The following is a 16,957-nucleotide window of genomic DNA, read 5'->3' as shown; positions in this document are numbered from 1 at the left end:
TTGGCAGCTTTAAGACTTGTGGACTTTTAAGTCCTAGAATTCTCCAGCCAGTTATGCTGTATTGTGTTATCTCCTGCAATTTTGTACATCATACAGCTTAATTTTTACATTAGAAATTGTCCTGACATTAACTGTAGGTCACATGCTGTTATACTGTTCCTTTTAGAAGGACTCTAGATAGACCATTATGTATCCTGTCTTGAATAAATTTTCAGATAGGGAGTGCAGTTTCTATTTAATGCAACTATTGTCAGACAAGGACTTGAAAATAATAAATCTCAAGTTACCCAGTTCTGTGCTATCAGTACTTAAGGTTAGAATTTCTTGTAATAATACTTTATTTGGATTTGTTTTGGTACCTATATTCTTAATTATTTTTAGACTCCACTATACTTACTGTTCCTAGTACACACATATATACAGAATATATATATAAGGATGTGGTACTTTTATATAATTGTTCAGTATTTTGTTTGTATCTAGCCTTAGGGGTGTAATAAGTTTGATTTGATTTTTATTTTAGTCATTAACAAAGAAAATCAATGAAACAACCTACAAGTAATCCTTCACTTGCAACCTCACTTGAGCTCAAAATTTCTGTTGTTAAGTGAATTTTGTCCCATTTTACAACCTTTCTTGCTTCAGTTCTTAAATCATTGCAGTTGTTAAGTTAGTAACACAGTTGTTAAGTGAAACTCGCTTTCTTCCTTGACTTGGTCAGAAACTGGCTGGGAAGGTTGCAAAAGGCGATCATATGACTCTAGAACACTGCAATCATCCTAAATATGAGCGACTTGCCAAGTGTCTGCATTTTGATCACATGACCATGGGGGCTGCTGCAATGGTCGTAAGTGTGAAAAACGGTCATAAGTCACTGTTTTCAGTGCTGCTGTAACTCCGAATGGTCACTAAACGAACTATTGTAAGTTGAGGGCTACTAGCATTTCTTGTAGAGATGATTTGAAAACAAAACATTTTTTAAAATGTTTTTTAATTGGTTTGTCACTTTTTAAATTATGGGGCCAAATAGATACATATTCTTTTAATTGTTTTTAATGTTTGTATTTTATGTTTCTTATTTGTGGCTGTACACCGCCCTGAGTCCTCCGGAAGAAGGGCGGTATATAAATTTGAAACAAATAAATAAAATAAATAAATAAATAAAGTTTACAGGCACAGAAGAACTCGCTGCTTTAGAGAACTGGAGACCTTTCCCTGCCCTGTTTTGTTTCTCTTAATTTTCAACCTTAAACTAAAGCTTTGTAGTGCCTAGTAAAAATCTGTGTGTTCTCTTCTAATTCAGGAGCCTTTCTTGACTGTTCCAACATTGTCATCCATGGTTCAGGGCCTCAGTCTTGAGACTGCTCCTAGACCTCCTCTGGGTAAGCTCTCTCGCTATTTAGGATCTTCTTCTTATACCTCAGTGGTTCTCTTTGGAAGCGTAAGAAGAACTTGTGCTCTATCTCAGCGGTCACACAGGTGGTCCACGAGAAAATTTTGGGGGTCTGCAGAAAAATTATTTGCATTTTTTATATTGCACTAAATCAGAGGTCCTCAAATACAGCCCTGGGACAGATACGTGCCATGAATGTTTGTGTTGCTGCAGAGAGTCTCCCCCTTCGGGGTCTTTTTGTGTGGGTTGGAGGGGGGCAGAAATTCCGACTTGGGGTCTGCTTCAGCCTCCTGGTGTGGGGCTTTGGGTGAAGACTGGAGGGAATCTCAGCCCACTGATACTCCTGGTGCCTGTACCTGGCCTTGCACTCCCGCAGGTCTTCCCTCTACTTGTAAAGCCTATGCTCATAGTCCTCAGTGAGGTGCTTCTACTGAGCCTCCTTCTCGGTCAGATCCAATTTGAATTGAGCTGTTTTGCCAAATCTTTCTCATGGTGGCTGCTTAGCTCCAACAACTGCTTCCTGTTGGGCCTTAAGGAGCCTGGGTGGGAAGTCGAGGAGTGGCTGGGAAGGGAGGGATGAGTAGCGGCTGGCGAGGCGCCCCTCTACATGAGTGACATCGAGTTGGCTATGCCTACCCAGTCACATGACCATCTAGCCACACCCACCCACCCACCCATTAGGCAGATATTAGTGATCCGTGGGATTTAAAATTATGAATTTAGTGGTCCCTGAGGTCCGAAAGGTTGGTGACCCCTGTTCTATCTTGACTTTGTTTTTCAAGGAGTCTGTTCAGGCCGAGGCATTGCAGGGAGAGGAGTGGGTGACATGAGTATGAAGCCCAACGTAGATCTCCTGGGACAGCAGATGTTTGCAGGATTGAGAGCAGGACCAGCTGGAGACAGCAAGGTGGAACGGCTGCTTCCTGGCCGTGGCAAGTGAGTTAAGCCATCTTGGGGTCAAAGGGGGTTGGTAAAAATGGCAAGTTGCATTAAACATCCTATAATTCAGTTCTTTTGGTTGGTGTAGTTTTTGGACAACTAAGCATGAAGTCAACTTAGTTTTCTTTTAGAATAGAATAGAATTCTTTATTGGCCAAGTGTGATTGGACACACAAGGAATTTGTCTTTGGTGCATATGCTCTCAGTGTACATAAAATAAAAGATACATTCATCAAAAATCATAAGGTACATCATAAGGTTTTTATCGTTTTTTTGATTTACGTTTCGATAAAAATGGCTGCCTTTATTTTAAGCAGAAACACGTTGTGTCATAGATAATTACATGCATAGATAATTACACAGAGAATGTCCAGTCCTGCGAAAGCTAATTTCTTATATTTTGCGTCTTACTGCGTACTTTCATCTTTCCGTTCTGAAAAATTGCTGCTTTTGGAAACAAAACAACAAACATTGTCTATTTTCTGATTTAAAAAAAAAAAAAAAAGTCATGAAGACACGAGCCTGAAGTCCAACGTAGATCTCCTGGGACAGCAGATGTTTGCAGGGTTGAGAGCAGGGCCAGCTGGAGACAGCAAGATGGAACGGGTGCTTCCTGGCCGTGGCAAGTGAGTTAAGTCCTGTGAAAGCTAATTTCTTATATTTTGTGTCTTACTGCATACCTTCAACTTTCCGTTCTGAAAAATTGCTGCTGTTGGAAACAAAACAACAAAATCATCTATATTCTGATTTTTTAAAAAAAAAAAAGGTCACAAAGATATATTAAGTAGTAAAAGTCATGAAGAGATATTAGTGAGATTTATCTAACATGAACATTGCACTTGTATCTGCAATTTTTGTAATATTTATATGTAATGCCCTCTGAAATAGTTGTCTCTTCTAGGCTAAGAAAATAAATGGGATAAATCAATTCTTATATGAACTGACTTTTGCTCACCCCTTGGCAGTTTCCCTTCTCTCTGGGTCCGCCCTCCAGATCTGCCTTGGGTGGTTACCCCCTCCCTTAGGAGAGGTTTTAAGTGTTTAAGGAGTTGGACTGGAAACTGGAAATCCTTGCTTAGACACAGAAGGCAGCTAAGTAACTTCCAGCCAGTCCCTCTCAGTCCAACCAACACACCTCAGGGTGGTGACTGTGGGGAAAATAGGAGGAGGCAGGACTATTATGCATGCCACCTTGAAATGTATAAATAAAACGGGGATACAAATCAAAATGTTGCTTTAAAGCTGGCTCAGGAATTCTGGGAGTTGAAGTCCACGAGTCATAAAAGGGCCATCGTCCCTCACCTCTGCTTTAAAAGCATAAAAACGATGCAGAAATTTTAGCTTTGTGGGTTTTAGACATTTTTTTGATCCCCTTTTTAAATATTCTCCAGGTATGTGGAAAGTGAAAAGCCATTTTTGGGGCTTGACAAAACAAGCATCTTGGGGCGTGGCCGAGCCTACCCAAGCCCCTTCCCTTCTGCTGTGGAAGGTCTTCCAGCACCATCAATCAAGCTTAGTCCTCCTCCTGTAATTTCTGATGAGCCTGTGGATAAAAAGTAAGTGAGAAATGGTATGAAGAAGGCAACAAAGCCAAACTCCTATAAGTGTAGTAAATGCTGGATACCCCAGTGCTGAGATCAGCAAATGAGGTGGGACTGTTTTTTTTTTATAGAGAGAGAGTATTCTTTATTGGCCAAGTGTGATTGGGTACATGAGGAATTTGTTTCCAGCGCATAAGCTCTCAGTGTACATACAAACAACAAAGTGATAGCCATAAATACCAATAGGAGAGGCTAATAGGAAAGATGAGAAGGATAATAGTAATACAGCCCTATTACATGGTTAAATATCCTTAGGCCTAACACAGTGCTGTGGGAATTAGGTGTTTAGCAGAGAGATGGCACGAGGGAAAAACCTGTCCTTGCGTCTAGTTGTTTTGGCATGCAATGCCCTGTAGTGGTGTCCCGAGGGGAGAAGTTAAAACAGTTTATATCCAGGATGTGAGGGGTCTGTACATACATTCTCAGCTCTCTTTCCCTTCCCAAAAGCCTCTCTCTTTTGTTGTTGTTGGTTGCGAGGTCATGTTCGACCCATCGCGACCCCATGGACAATGTTCCTCCAGGCCTTCCTGTCCTCTACCATCCTCTGGAGTCCATTGAAGCTCACGCCGACTGCTTCAGTGACTCCATCCAGCCACCTCCTTCTCTGCCGTCCCCTTCTTCTTTTGCCCTCCATCGTTCCCAGCATTAGGCTCTTCTCCAGGGAGTCCTTCCTTCTCATTAGGTGACCAAAGGATTTGAGTTTCATCTTCAGGATCTGGCCTTCTAAAGAGCCGTCAGGGTTGATCTCCTCTAGGACTGACCGGTTGGATCACCTTGCAGCCCAAGGGACGCCCTCTCTTTATATAGCCCCAAACCTCACAGCTGAAATTCAGTGAATTTGATTGTAAACTGGAACAGGAATATGCAAGCCACACATTGTCCATCCTTGCCATGCTCAGTTGCATTTGATTTAGTGCCTTTATTCCAAAACAGCTTTTCCAAAATAACATAAATTACCAGGGCGTCAAAAGAATTAAGTTCCCAAGACTGTATCTAAACATTTACTGCCTTTCCAAGACTTTTGAGAGGAAAAGAGGTGGAATGTCCACTTATATTTATTTCATTCAATTTCTACAGCTGCCCAAACTCAACCAAGTGTCTCTGGGTGGCTTACAATTCTAAAATTATAAAACAATGAAAAACCATTAAAACAGTAACAAAAACATCCACAAAATAAATAAGTGAAAACAGCAGCTTTGATGAGTAATCAACTAATAATGCAGCCAAGTAACAGGGCCCTTCAAAGTTCCAAGGCCAAGGATCACAGCCAGGTTTTTAAAACTGTTGCAAATATTAATGACTGCAAAGATATTTGTGGGTGTGCCCAAAGTAGATAGCGTTGACCTGGGGGAAAAGGGAAGGAATAAACAAAGCATTAAGTTGGGGTGGGGCAATTTGCATTTCCAGAGAAAGAGTGAAATGAGAAAGAAACTCAAAATTCCCCTGCCTTGATTTTGTGTAGTTTTAAGATGGGACCTAAAGAAACTTAAAAAGGTTTTCAAGACGTGTCAGGCTCTGGAGTAGAGTTGGCTGACAGACAGGCAGAGGCAGGATTCCAGTTAGTCCTCGACTTACGATCACAATTGAACCCAAAAGGTCTGCTGCTAAGCGAGACATCTGTTAAGTGAATTTTGATTCATTTTACAATCTTTCTTGCCACAGTTGGTTGAGGTGAAGAATGCAGTTGTTAAGTTAATGACATGGTGGTTAAGTGAATCTGGATTCCCCATTGTCAGAAGGTCACAAAAGAGGATGACATGACCCCGGGACACTGGAACCGTCATAAATAGGAGTCAGTTGCCAAGAGTCTGAATTCTGATCACGAGACCAGGGGGAATGCTGCATCAGGCAATATGTGGGAAAATGGTCATAAGTCACTGTTTTCAGTGCCATTATAACTCTGAACAGTCACTAAATCAGTGTTTCTCAACTTTGGAAGCTTGAAGATGGGTGGACTTCAACTCCCAGAATCCCCCAGCCAGTGGTGCTGGCTGGGGGATTCTGGGAGTTGAAATCCACCCATCTTCAAGCTACCAAGGTTGAGAAACACTGCACTAAATGAACTGTTGTAAGTCGAGAACCTGTATTCTTTCTTGTTAAAAGAATAAATAACAGCAGAATTTTGAAAACTCATCAGAGTTTTTGAGCCCCCCCCCCCCCCTTAATGCTACACGAATTTCTTTTGAATGCTTTCATCTTCTCTGGACTATGTAATTACATCTCCATGTTCCCCCCTCCTCCCACCCACGGCTCTTCCTCCCTGCTGGCAGCTCTACATATGTTTACATTGTGTGCCTGCGTGTGGCATGTGAGAGAGAAATCCTGGAGTGCTATCAAACAGGCAGGGAGTGTTGAGGCCTCTGTGACCATAAACTCAGACTGGCAAGCAGGGTGGATTTGATTTAAATCGAGTTGATTTAAATCACAATTTAAATCATGATTTAAATCACTAGTAAAAAGGCTTGATTTAAATCAACTCGATTTAAATCATAATTTTTAAAGAGCCACTGTCATCTCTGCTACTCCTTTGACCCACTGTTGACTCACCGATAGTCCCAGTGTTGCAGAATAGACAGCCTCATGCTACATAACTAAGCTCCATTTCATGCTGAATAAACTAAATTATTTATGTATCTTAAATAGAAAACTATCTTACGATAGATTTTTACCCCAAAAGTTTTTTATTAAAATAAATTAGATAAAAATCAAAAAAATCCGATTTCAATAAAAAAAAATCCGATTTAAATAAAAAATAATCTGATTTTTTTGATTTTTTTAAAAAAATCATTGATTTTTATCCACCCCTGCTGGCAAGCATTTCAAGGGCCAGGAGTAATCATATCATTTACAATTTTACTGTAGTTACATAATGTAGCTTTATTATTGGGGGTTGTTTCTATTACGTTGGCAGTGGCTCTTGCTTTTTGTATGCCGCTTATAGGAGCCTTGATTGCATTAATTTACAACTTCATAAATAAAATCATGGGGGTTCAGTTCTATCAAATGCTGTTATATTCTCTGTATGAATAATTTACCAAATTAACCAAGGATCTTTCATTCCTGAATTTGATTCTGAATTCTGATATTAGGCTTCAGCAAATTTAAGTTTAAAATGGTTTCTTCCAAAATCACTTTGAGGTTGAGAAGCCACCATAATTTTATTTGTAAACTGCTAAGAGTACAATGCATATGTGATGGGTGGCAGAGGAATTTGATAAATAAGTTCTTGAACTGGTAAGAGAAGATTAGAGACTGGGAAGTAGTTGTTCAGGTTCAGAAGCCTAATATAGAATAGAATTCTTTATTGGCCAAGTGTGATTGGATACACAAGGAATTTGTCTTGGTGCATACGCTCTCAGAGTACATAAAAGAAAAGATTCAAGTATCATAAAATACAACACTTAATGATAGTCCTAGGGAAACAGTCAATATAAATCTTAAGGATACCAGCAACAAGGTTACAGTCATACAGTCATACTGTAAGTGGGAGGAGATGGGTGATAGGAACGAGGAGAAGATTAATAGTAATGCAGATTTAGTAACCAGTTTGACAATGTTGAGGGAATTATTTGTTTAGCACTGATGGCGTTCGGGAAAAAACTGTTCTTTTGTCTAGTTGTTCTGGTGTGCAGTGCTCTATAGCATCGTTTTGAGGGTAGGCGTTGAAACAGTTTATGTCCAGGACGTGAGGGGTCTGTAAATATTTTCACAGCCCTCTTTTTGACTCGTGCAGTATACAGGTCCTCAATGGAAGGCAGATTGGTAGTAATTGTTTTTTCTGCAGTTCTAATTATCCTCCGAAGTCTGTGTTTCTTTTGTTGGGTTGCAGAACCAAACCAGACAGTTATGGAGGTGCAGATGAGAGACTCAAAAATTCCTCTGTAGAACTGGATCAGCAGCTCCTTGGGCAGTTTGAGCTTTCTGAGTTGGCGCAGAAAGAACATTCTTTGTTGTGCGTTTTTGATGTTGGGTGTCCATTTTAGGTCGTGAGATATGGTAGAACCTAGAAATTTGAAGGTCTCTACTGCTGATACTGTTAATTAATAATTAAAATTACTATTAAAAAAACCCACAATTTTCCTTGACTGGTTTTTTTCAAGGTACATTTAATATCTCCCTTTTAAGGATTTGTAATTTTTGAGCACATTCTTTGTGCTGAAATGAATTTATTTTTAAGTACTGCTTTAAATTATTGTGCTGCACCAATTACAAGTATCTCAGATAGCCATAACCCAATAGCTTTTGGCTATACATGTGTTCGGTTTGGAGAAGATACAAACAGAAAATCAATAGCTTAAGCGAAGGAATGTTTTTTTCTTTGAGTTTTCTGAATGTAGCAACCTTTGGTGAACTTCTGATTTGTTCAGGTCTATAGAGAAGATAAGCTATGAATTTTTTTTCAGCTTGCTCAGAAAAAAAGTAAGAAATTTGGCTTGGAGTAGGACTATGGGGTAGAAGTATGTCCAAGGAGCCAATCATATACAAATTGCTTCTAGAACAGTACTCCTGTTTTGGACAAAGGGATGGAGGTGACAAAATATATCTAAGAATAGATGTTCTTGACAGATGCATCATTTTTATTGTATGCACTGAATTGTATTTGTTTATGTAAAGATATAAATTGCTAATGATTTTAGCAAAACCTTTCATCCAAAAATGGCTCCCAGTTATTGCTATTCTAATTTTTTGAACATTGGAGAATATTTTATTTATTAGCGTATGGCAAATACATGGACTTATAGTGGTTCAAATGTTAATGTCCAGTCTACTCAGCCATTCAAGGAGAGGCTGGTCTATGTTGAAAAAAATCATACATTGGGCCAGTGTAAGTTCTTGATGGACAATTAGAGAATAAGCACTATGGAATCAAATACAGTATTCATGAGGTTCAACTTCCTTACTGTCTTTCTCTTAAATGAAAGCAGAGAAATTATTATAAGTACACTTTCATCCTTCCAGAGAACCACTTAAGAAGCAAGGATCAAAAGGAGTAGCGATCCCTTTGGCACTGAATCTGATTCAAATACACTGTAAAAATGAAGCTGTGTATCAGTACCACGTGACATTCAGGTAATAGTTCTGAAATCTTAACTCTTTCCTCAGCAGTTGAAGGCAGTTGCTTTGGGGTCTATCATGGCTTCAGTAACTGAATGTGGGCAGAAGATCCAACATCTTTTCTTCAAATTGTTCTCTTAACCTGCAGTCCAATTGATACTTCTTCCCACATTTTATACGCTAAAATTTAAAGGAATATAAATCGTGTTTTCTAGCCCTTGAAGCTATGTGGAAAATCTTCCATATTTTCTAAAACATGACGCTGTCTTGATAAGGTGCTTTCGAAAGTACCAGTTGCCAGCTTTATGAGCTAAGAAGGCACCTGTCCCGATGGTTAGTCTCAACCCAACCCAAATATTTCTTGCATCCAAGGGCAACAGTTTTAGCTAACTAGTTTGATTATGGATGCTACCGTGTTAAAGTTTTTGGAGGGACCCCCAAATTGCCTGTCCATTGATGCATTTCACTTGATAATGTAAAGCTGTAGGGAATCTGAACATTTTCTTGTAGAAATGCAGCCTAAAGGCCCTGCATCATCTTTGAAGCCAAGACTGAAAAAGAAAATAGTTAAAGCTCTTCCTTGATGCTGTCTTTCAGTGAAATAATATAGCCAACCAGCATGTAGAAGTTGCCTTTCTAATGACAATGAATGAAGGAATGAATTGCGACAGTTTTCCTGTGTGGGTATTTCTGTCCCTCTTAAGCAAAATGAACAGAAATGAACATTCTTTATTTTTTTCCTAATAAAAATGTACCATCTGGGGTTTTTTTCTTGATTTTTCCTCTTGTCTTCCAGCCCAAACATAGAATATAAAGGCATGCGTCTTAGGATGCTGAAGGAACATCAGTCGGTGATAGGAGACATTTCCGCATTTGATGGCTTTCTTCTCTATTTGCCCATCAAGTTGCCTCAAGTAAGATCGAGGAAAGAAACGGAAGAGTTTGCTGCAATAATTTTATCTGACACGGGCGTTTAATTCCAACTCCTTATTTTGTTAGTTGACCAACCCCCAGTCTATTGGGATGGAGCACCACCTGAATTTTTTCTGTCTTCTAGGAATAACCAAGCTGATACTGAGCTTGAAATATTTTTAGTTCACAATGATAAATACTTTTTAAAAATATGAATTGAAACAGTAATTGTGTGTGTCTTAACGTCCAAATGTTTTCCTAGTCTTCTCTGAATTTGGAATTGAATTGTGCCCTTTAATTTAATTTATTCTTTTGAATTATACTGCAACTGAAGTGTAGTTGATAATACTGAAACGCTCCTTGTGAAATGAGCCAAAAGAGTCAGTTCCTTTCTCATTTTTCCAGATTATTTTGTGATTTCTCCAAAAGCAATAGATGACAGCATATCTGAATTCCTCAAAGGATTTCACTCTATGTGTGGCTATGACCATTATATTAGTGGACAACTTTGTGCTCCAGATATTTCTTAATACAATTATGATCTACCTGTCCTGGGTGATGTCCTCTCCTACACCATCCTTCATAAATTATCCCATGAGATAGTCTATGGAGATTCTCACTCATCAAGGTCATGGTTGTCCCAGAGGTGCTTTTTGAAGAGGCAACTGGACTTTTCTGGTTTTTCTTTGAAGACGTTTTGCTTCTCATCCAAGAAGCTTCTTCAGAGCTGAAGAATCTTCTTGGATGAGAAGCGAAACGTCTTCAAAGAAAAACCAGAAAAGTCCAGTTGCCTCTTCAAAAAGCACCTTTGGGACTCCCATAAGATAGGTTGAGCTGAGAGAGACTAGCTCAAAGTCATCCAGTTTTCTGTATTTTAAACAGAACTTGAACAACTGTTACCCTGGTCTCAACATCTTCATCAGTGTAACCTTGAAAATATTGAAGATTTAAAATTGATTGATTGGTTTTCTAACATTTTCTTAAAAGAGAACATGAAAAGAAGGACTAGGGGAGACATGATAGCAGTTGTCCAATATCTCAGGGGCTGCCACAAAGAAGAGGGCATCAACCTAATCCGCAAAGCACCTGAAGGCAGGACAAGAAGCAATGGATGGAAACTAATCAAGGAGAGAAGCAACCTAGAACTAAGGAGAAATTTCCTGACAATAAGAACAATTCATCAGTGGGAAAATTTGTCTCCAGAAGTTGTGGGTGCTCCATCACTGAAGATTTTTAAGAAGAGATTGGACAGCCATTTGTCTGAAATAGATTTAGTGTCTCCTGCTTGAGCAGAGGGTTGGACTAGAAGACCTCCAAGGTCTCTTCCAGCCCTGTTAATATTATATTAAGCATGAACTTGCTTTCAAGAGTATCTCTTCAAGGCATCTGTACACAATAAGAAAAAAAGTTGTCCAATCTTCATGTTTCAAGGGGTTTTCTTAACAGAAAAGTTAAGAATTAGCAATATAGCAAAAGAATAAGTATATTAATACAATATGCAATTTCAACAGCAACAAAGTTAGGCATAGATACAAACAATAGTTTGTTTCACTTTTCATTTATGTTTCATTTTGTCTCTATTTTGTGTGGATAGACTAATTCGCAAACAAAGCACTTTGAAATGTTACTCTTGTTAGCTTGAGATGGCCAAGTTATACATAACATCTTTTTACTGCCATATTTACTTATTGGCAAGAATTGGAACTGATTATTTTGTAGTTTATTTTGTAAACATTAATTGTTTTGGAATTCTTAGGCTGTCTTTTACTGACCTGTATTTGAGTTCTGATAGAATATATTTCTTCTACTTTAGAATGTTAACCTGAAGTGTGAAAGAAAGACAGATGGAATGGAAGTCAATTTAAAGATTCAGATGACCAAAATTCTGGAACCGAGTTCCGAGTTGTGTATCCCGTTTTACAACGTTATTTTCAGAAAGTGCGTAATTTCTGCTGTCTCGCATCTGGACTTGAAGCATCCCATAAGTACAGCCATTCTTAAAATAAACGAATGTTATACAAAATACCAGTGTTAAAATGCTTAGACCTGCTTTCTTTTAATTGAATTTATAACAATTGACTGAATGTTGACCACTATGGATAATGTATTAGTATCTCTTAACATTTCTTAATCTCTGTGATTGAATGAGTGTGAGCATTTTTATTTGATATGTCTGAACAAAAGCTCAATAGGCCAATCCTAGAAAAGCTCTGCACAGTTAATAGTTCAAATATAATACTCATGATTATTTTAAAGCCAGATCATTTTAATATATAGCATTACAACTTTAAACCATCAATTTGTATCTGCCTACTCATAAGGAAGTGTGCGCCATACGTAATGAATGGGGCCAAGTGTCCAATTTAAGGTAGTGGGCAAATTTTACAACTGGAGTTTTATACAAAGAGACGTACAGTCCAGAAAAAGGATGGGATTTAGTTTTTTTTGCATTGTGCAACAAGTACATGATTATTACATGAAATACAAATGGTTGCAAAGCTCTGTTTATTTTTAAATAGATATATGTTGTAGTGACCAATTGGCATGCGTATCATTTCAGTACAGATAAAAAAAGTGATTATAAATTATTTTGATCGGGTCTTTTTCTTGGCGCTTGAAATCTCAATCTACATATTTCATTCATGAAAGAGGGTACACCAGTTTTTCTCTTATCAGCAATACAGGTAGTCCTTGACTTGCAACCACAATTGAGCCCAAAATTTCTGTTGCTAAGCGAGACATTTGTTAAGTGAATTTTGCCCTATTTTACAACCTTTCTTGCCATGGTTGTTAAGTGAATCCCTGCAGTTGTTAAGTTACTGACACAGTTGTTAAGTGAATCGGGCTTCCCTATTGACTTTGCTCATCAGAAGGTTGCAAAAGGTGATTATATGACCCCGGGACACTGCAACCATCATAAATATGAGTCAGTTGTCAAGGGTCTGAATTTTGATCACATGGAGATGCTGCAATGGTCGTAAGTGTGAAATATGGTCATAACTCATTTTTGTCAGTGCTGTTGTAACTTTAAATGGTCACTAAATTTATTTTATTTAATTTGATCTATATGCCGCCCTTCTCCGGAGACTCAGGGCGGCTTACAATGCGTTAAGCAATAGCCTTCATCCTTTTGTATATTTATACAAAGTCATCTTATTGCCCCCACAAACTGGGTCCTCAATTTACCTACCTTAGAAAGGATGGAAGGCTGAGTCAACCTTGAGCCTTGGCGAGATTCGAACCTGCAGTAATTGCAGGCAGCTGGTCTTAATAACCAGCTTAATAACAGGGTGCCTTAGACCACTGTACTACCAAGGCTCTTTTAAATGAACTGTCCATAAATTGAGGACTACCTGTACACTTGACTGCAACTTGATCTAGTCAAGTTGCATTCAGGATCGGATTCAGTTTGGGATAACATCTCTGGCCGCATAGAGAAGTACAGTGTTAAGATTCCATACAGTAATGCAGCCTTAAGGGAGAAAAAAAAAAACCCTTGGCCTCTGGATCAAACCCTATTTTAAGGAATAGGGAACACTTTTGATTCTTGGCTCTTGTTCATCAGGCTAGAGGAAAAAAATGGGAGTCGCTATTATTTAAAACGGGTGTCAAACTCTATTTCATTGAGGGGCCGCATCAGGGTTGTATTTGACCTCAGGGGGTCAGGTGGGCGTCGCCAGGGTGGGCATGGCCAGCTCGACGTCACTCATGTCGGGGGCGCCTGTGGCGGCCTGAGTACTCTGCCAGCAAAAACGGAGCTCGAGAGGGCCGGGTCCATTTTCACTGGCAGAGGGTTGCAGGTGGCCTTCGCAGCTGAAAACGGAGTTTGAGGGGGGGGGCACACGTGGCTGTCCCAAGCTCCGTTTTCTCTGGCAGTGGCACTGCAGGCCAGTCCTTTGCTTGTTTCCAGGGTGGCCCCCGCGGGCCAGATCTAAGCCCCCCCCAGGGCCGGATTTGGCCCACGGTCCTTGAGTTTGACACCTCTGATTTAAAAGAATGGAGCCTGCATTTAGATTCACTCTTGAGATGAAAAGTAGAATGAGGCCCTTTCAAATCTGCTGCTCTGTTGGATGCTGGAATGCCCATGGACTTTGGGTTGTGCTTAGTTATTCATCTCGAAATCCTGAAATGAAGAAAGAGAAGCAGAGACACTTAACACCAGAGATAGCTATTTACCAGAAATATCATGTGGGCATCCTTCACATTCACAAGTAGCAGGAAATCCATCATTTAAGAATTGGAGAAAGATGCAAGTCTTCACTCTAATCTGAAGATGTTTGAAATCTTGTGGGAAATGACCTAGTTTCTTCTGGCTTCCAAAATAGGGATTTTATTTGTGCCCGGCACAAATCTCAGCAATCTCATTTCCCAGTGTCATATTTATCTTGGTGTTTTTTTTTTTTAAATGTTATTCTAGAGTGATGAAGATTTTAGATATGAAACTCGTTGGGAGAAATTTCTATGATCCTACTAGTGCTACTGTACTTCAGCAGTACAGGTTGGTATGTTGCTTTGTGCACTACAGTGTTTTAGTATTTGATTATTTGAACTATATGCCGTGCAATTAGAATCAATATTCTTTTAAAATATATGTTTATGCTGATATATTTTCGCACATTCTATAGCAAAAACTCAGTAGGTGCAAATTGAGTTACTTTATCTAATTGCAGTATATACCAAAATTAGCTGCCCTGTGTCTCTGGATTTAAAATAATACAGTGACATATTTTTTGGTGAATTATTTTATTCATTTATTTGTGCCTCAATCCTAGTGAGCTCTGGGTAGTCTATGGACATTATTAATAATAAATAATATATAGTAATAAATTAGACTGCAATTTCATCACATAATACATTTTATTCTCTCAGAGTGTTCTGTGACAGTATATTTTAATCAGGGTGGATAAAAATCAATGATTTTTTTTAAAAAAATCAAAAAAATCAGATTTTTTGATTTAAATCGGATTTTTTTGATTTTTATCGAATTTATTTTAATAAAAAACTTTTGGGGTAAAAATCTATCGTAAGATAGTTTCCTATTTAAGATACATAAATAATTTAGTTTATTCAGCATGAAATGGAGCTTAGTTATGTAGCATGAGGCTGTATATTCTGCAACACTGGGACTATCGGTGAGTCAACAGCGGGTCAAAGGAGTAGCAGAGATGACAGTTGCTCTTTAAAAATTATGATTTGAATCGAGTTGATTTAAATCAAGCCTTTTTACTAGTGATTTAAATTGTAATTTAAATCAACTCGATTTAAGTCAAATCCACCCTGATTTTAATATTCAGTCAGTTGCATATACTTATTGGGATTGTAAACAGTGAAAACAGACAGTAGCAATTATTAACTATGACTGTGTTCATAAAATCAATTTGCATCTTTTAATTGAGTTTCCCTTTGATACTAAAAATTGGCCTCTCTGTGTATTTTTGTCAAAGTTTGCAGATTTGGCCTGGCTACGCAACCAGTATCCGAAGGACAGATGGTGGGCTGTTTTTGTTGGTCGATGCTGTTCATAAGGTTATTCGGAATGATTCAGTCCTGAACTTGATGTGAGTAAAAATGCTGATATCTTAAATACTTATAGAAAACATTTCAAAGGCCGTTAAGAATATTGTGACCCTTATTTTGTTGTGATATAACAAAACCAGTACCTAGCCACGATTGCTCCTGAAGTTTATTTTGTTTGGGTTGTGAGTCTCGGAGTTTGGGTAGGAATTGATTTTGGAAGTGGTGTAAAATAGCTTTTAGAAAGAAGATAATTTCTCTGGAAATTTGTTAGAATAGAACTTCAGTGAACCCTGCCCTCACTTGCACTGGAGATGTTGGCTAATGAAACAGCTAACCTAGTTGGCTAATGAAACATCTGTAAGCAAACAACCAAGAGCTACAAAGCATTGCAAAGTTAGGTCTAGATGAGTGTATTTGGCAGATGGGATGCTGCCAGTGGGGTAAACAGACTTCTTAAAGCAGTGTTTCTCAACCTTGGAAGCTTGAAGATGGGTGGACTTCAGCTCTGCTGGCTGGGGGATTCTGGGAGTTGAAGTCCACCCATCTTCAAGCTTCCAAGGTTGAGAAACACTGTCTTAAAGTCATCTGGTTAAACTCAAGGTGAGACCACCTTCCTGGTTTTTAACTTGAAGCATTTCTGTTTTCATAAAGGCATAGGATTTATCAACAGAGTCGGGAGAATTTCCAAGACGAATGTACAAAGCAACTTATCGGCAACATCATAATTACCCGTTACAACAATAAAAATTACCGAATTGATGACATTGATTGGAACAAGACACCGCAGAACAGTTTCACCATGTCGGATGGGAAGGAAATCACTTTTCTAGAGTATTACAGGTTAAAGATTGTGACTCAATGTTTCTACGATGATGATGTCGAGATAAAATGGGAAAAAGGAAACAATTAAGGGGAGTAAGACATCCAGTATCTTGCTTAGGTTTTGTTAAAAGTGTCAGCCATTATCAAAGTCGTTAAGTACTTTGGCTTAATTGGAATTGTTTTTATTGGTCTTTTAGCTATTGATATTTAAAATTATCAAGTGAGTTTTGTTTTCTTCCTAGAATTCATATAACATTCTTTTTCCAGTAAAAATTATGGGATTACCATTAGAGAACTTGACCAGCCACTGTTGATTTACAGAGTTGAAAAAAGAAAAAATCCTCCGGAAAAGGTAAGAATTCGAGCAGTTGCAATTAGAAGCAACCAGTTGCTGGCATTTGTAATGCAGGCCTCACTAGAATGGCTTGATTTATATGACTTCTCTTGGGTGACGTTTCTGGGCTAGGAACACTTGTGAGCTATCACAGAGGATTGTGGGAATTACTATGGAACAGATGTCACGGGTGTGGCTTTGATTTCTCCCACCATCAGCCCCCCAACCCCCCCCCAGATGTTTCCAACCATCAGGTTGGGTTTTTTTTTTTTTTGTAAATAGACTAACCAGTTTAGAGGGAAGCTTTAGGCTGTGATGCCCCTCACTCTTACAGTTTAAGACCTTGTATGAATGAAAACATTCAGCTGGCATAGTATTGGCCAT

General features: G+C 38.7%; 1 protein-coding gene across 5 annotated transcripts in view; it reads left to right on the top strand.

The window, feature by feature from the left end:
* PIWIL2 (piwi like RNA-mediated gene silencing 2) overlaps positions 1–16,957 on the top strand; it is a 44,086-nt gene that overhangs the window by 6,613 nt on the left and 20,516 nt on the right. For all 5 annotated transcript variants that reach the window (XM_087875885.1, XM_087875884.1, XM_087875882.1 and 2 more), the window contains exons 3-13: positions 1,304–1,382; positions 2,176–2,329; positions 2,839–2,958; positions 3,724–3,888; positions 8,893–9,003; positions 9,785–9,902; positions 11,714–11,838; positions 14,318–14,398; positions 15,345–15,458; positions 16,069–16,257; positions 16,507–16,591. In XM_087875885.1, the coding sequence (XP_087732011.1) occupies positions 1,304–1,382; positions 2,176–2,329; positions 2,839–2,958; positions 3,724–3,888; positions 8,893–9,003; positions 9,785–9,902; positions 11,714–11,838; positions 14,318–14,398; positions 15,345–15,458; positions 16,069–16,257; positions 16,507–16,591 (1,341 nt within the window). The remainder of the gene's footprint in view (positions 1–1,303; positions 1,383–2,175; positions 2,330–2,838; positions 2,959–3,723; positions 3,889–8,892; positions 9,004–9,784; positions 9,903–11,713; positions 11,839–14,317; positions 14,399–15,344; positions 15,459–16,068; positions 16,258–16,506; positions 16,592–16,957) is intronic.

This window comes from Pantherophis guttatus, chromosome 9 (genome assembly GCF_059756535.1).
Source record: "Pantherophis guttatus breed Tessera chromosome 9, ASM5975653v1, whole genome shotgun sequence".
Classification (NCBI taxonomy): Eukaryota; Metazoa; Chordata; class Lepidosauria; order Squamata; family Colubridae; genus Pantherophis; species Pantherophis guttatus.
The sequence above is the reverse complement of the archived record's forward strand: the minus strand, read 5'-3'. Positions and strand labels throughout refer to the sequence as shown.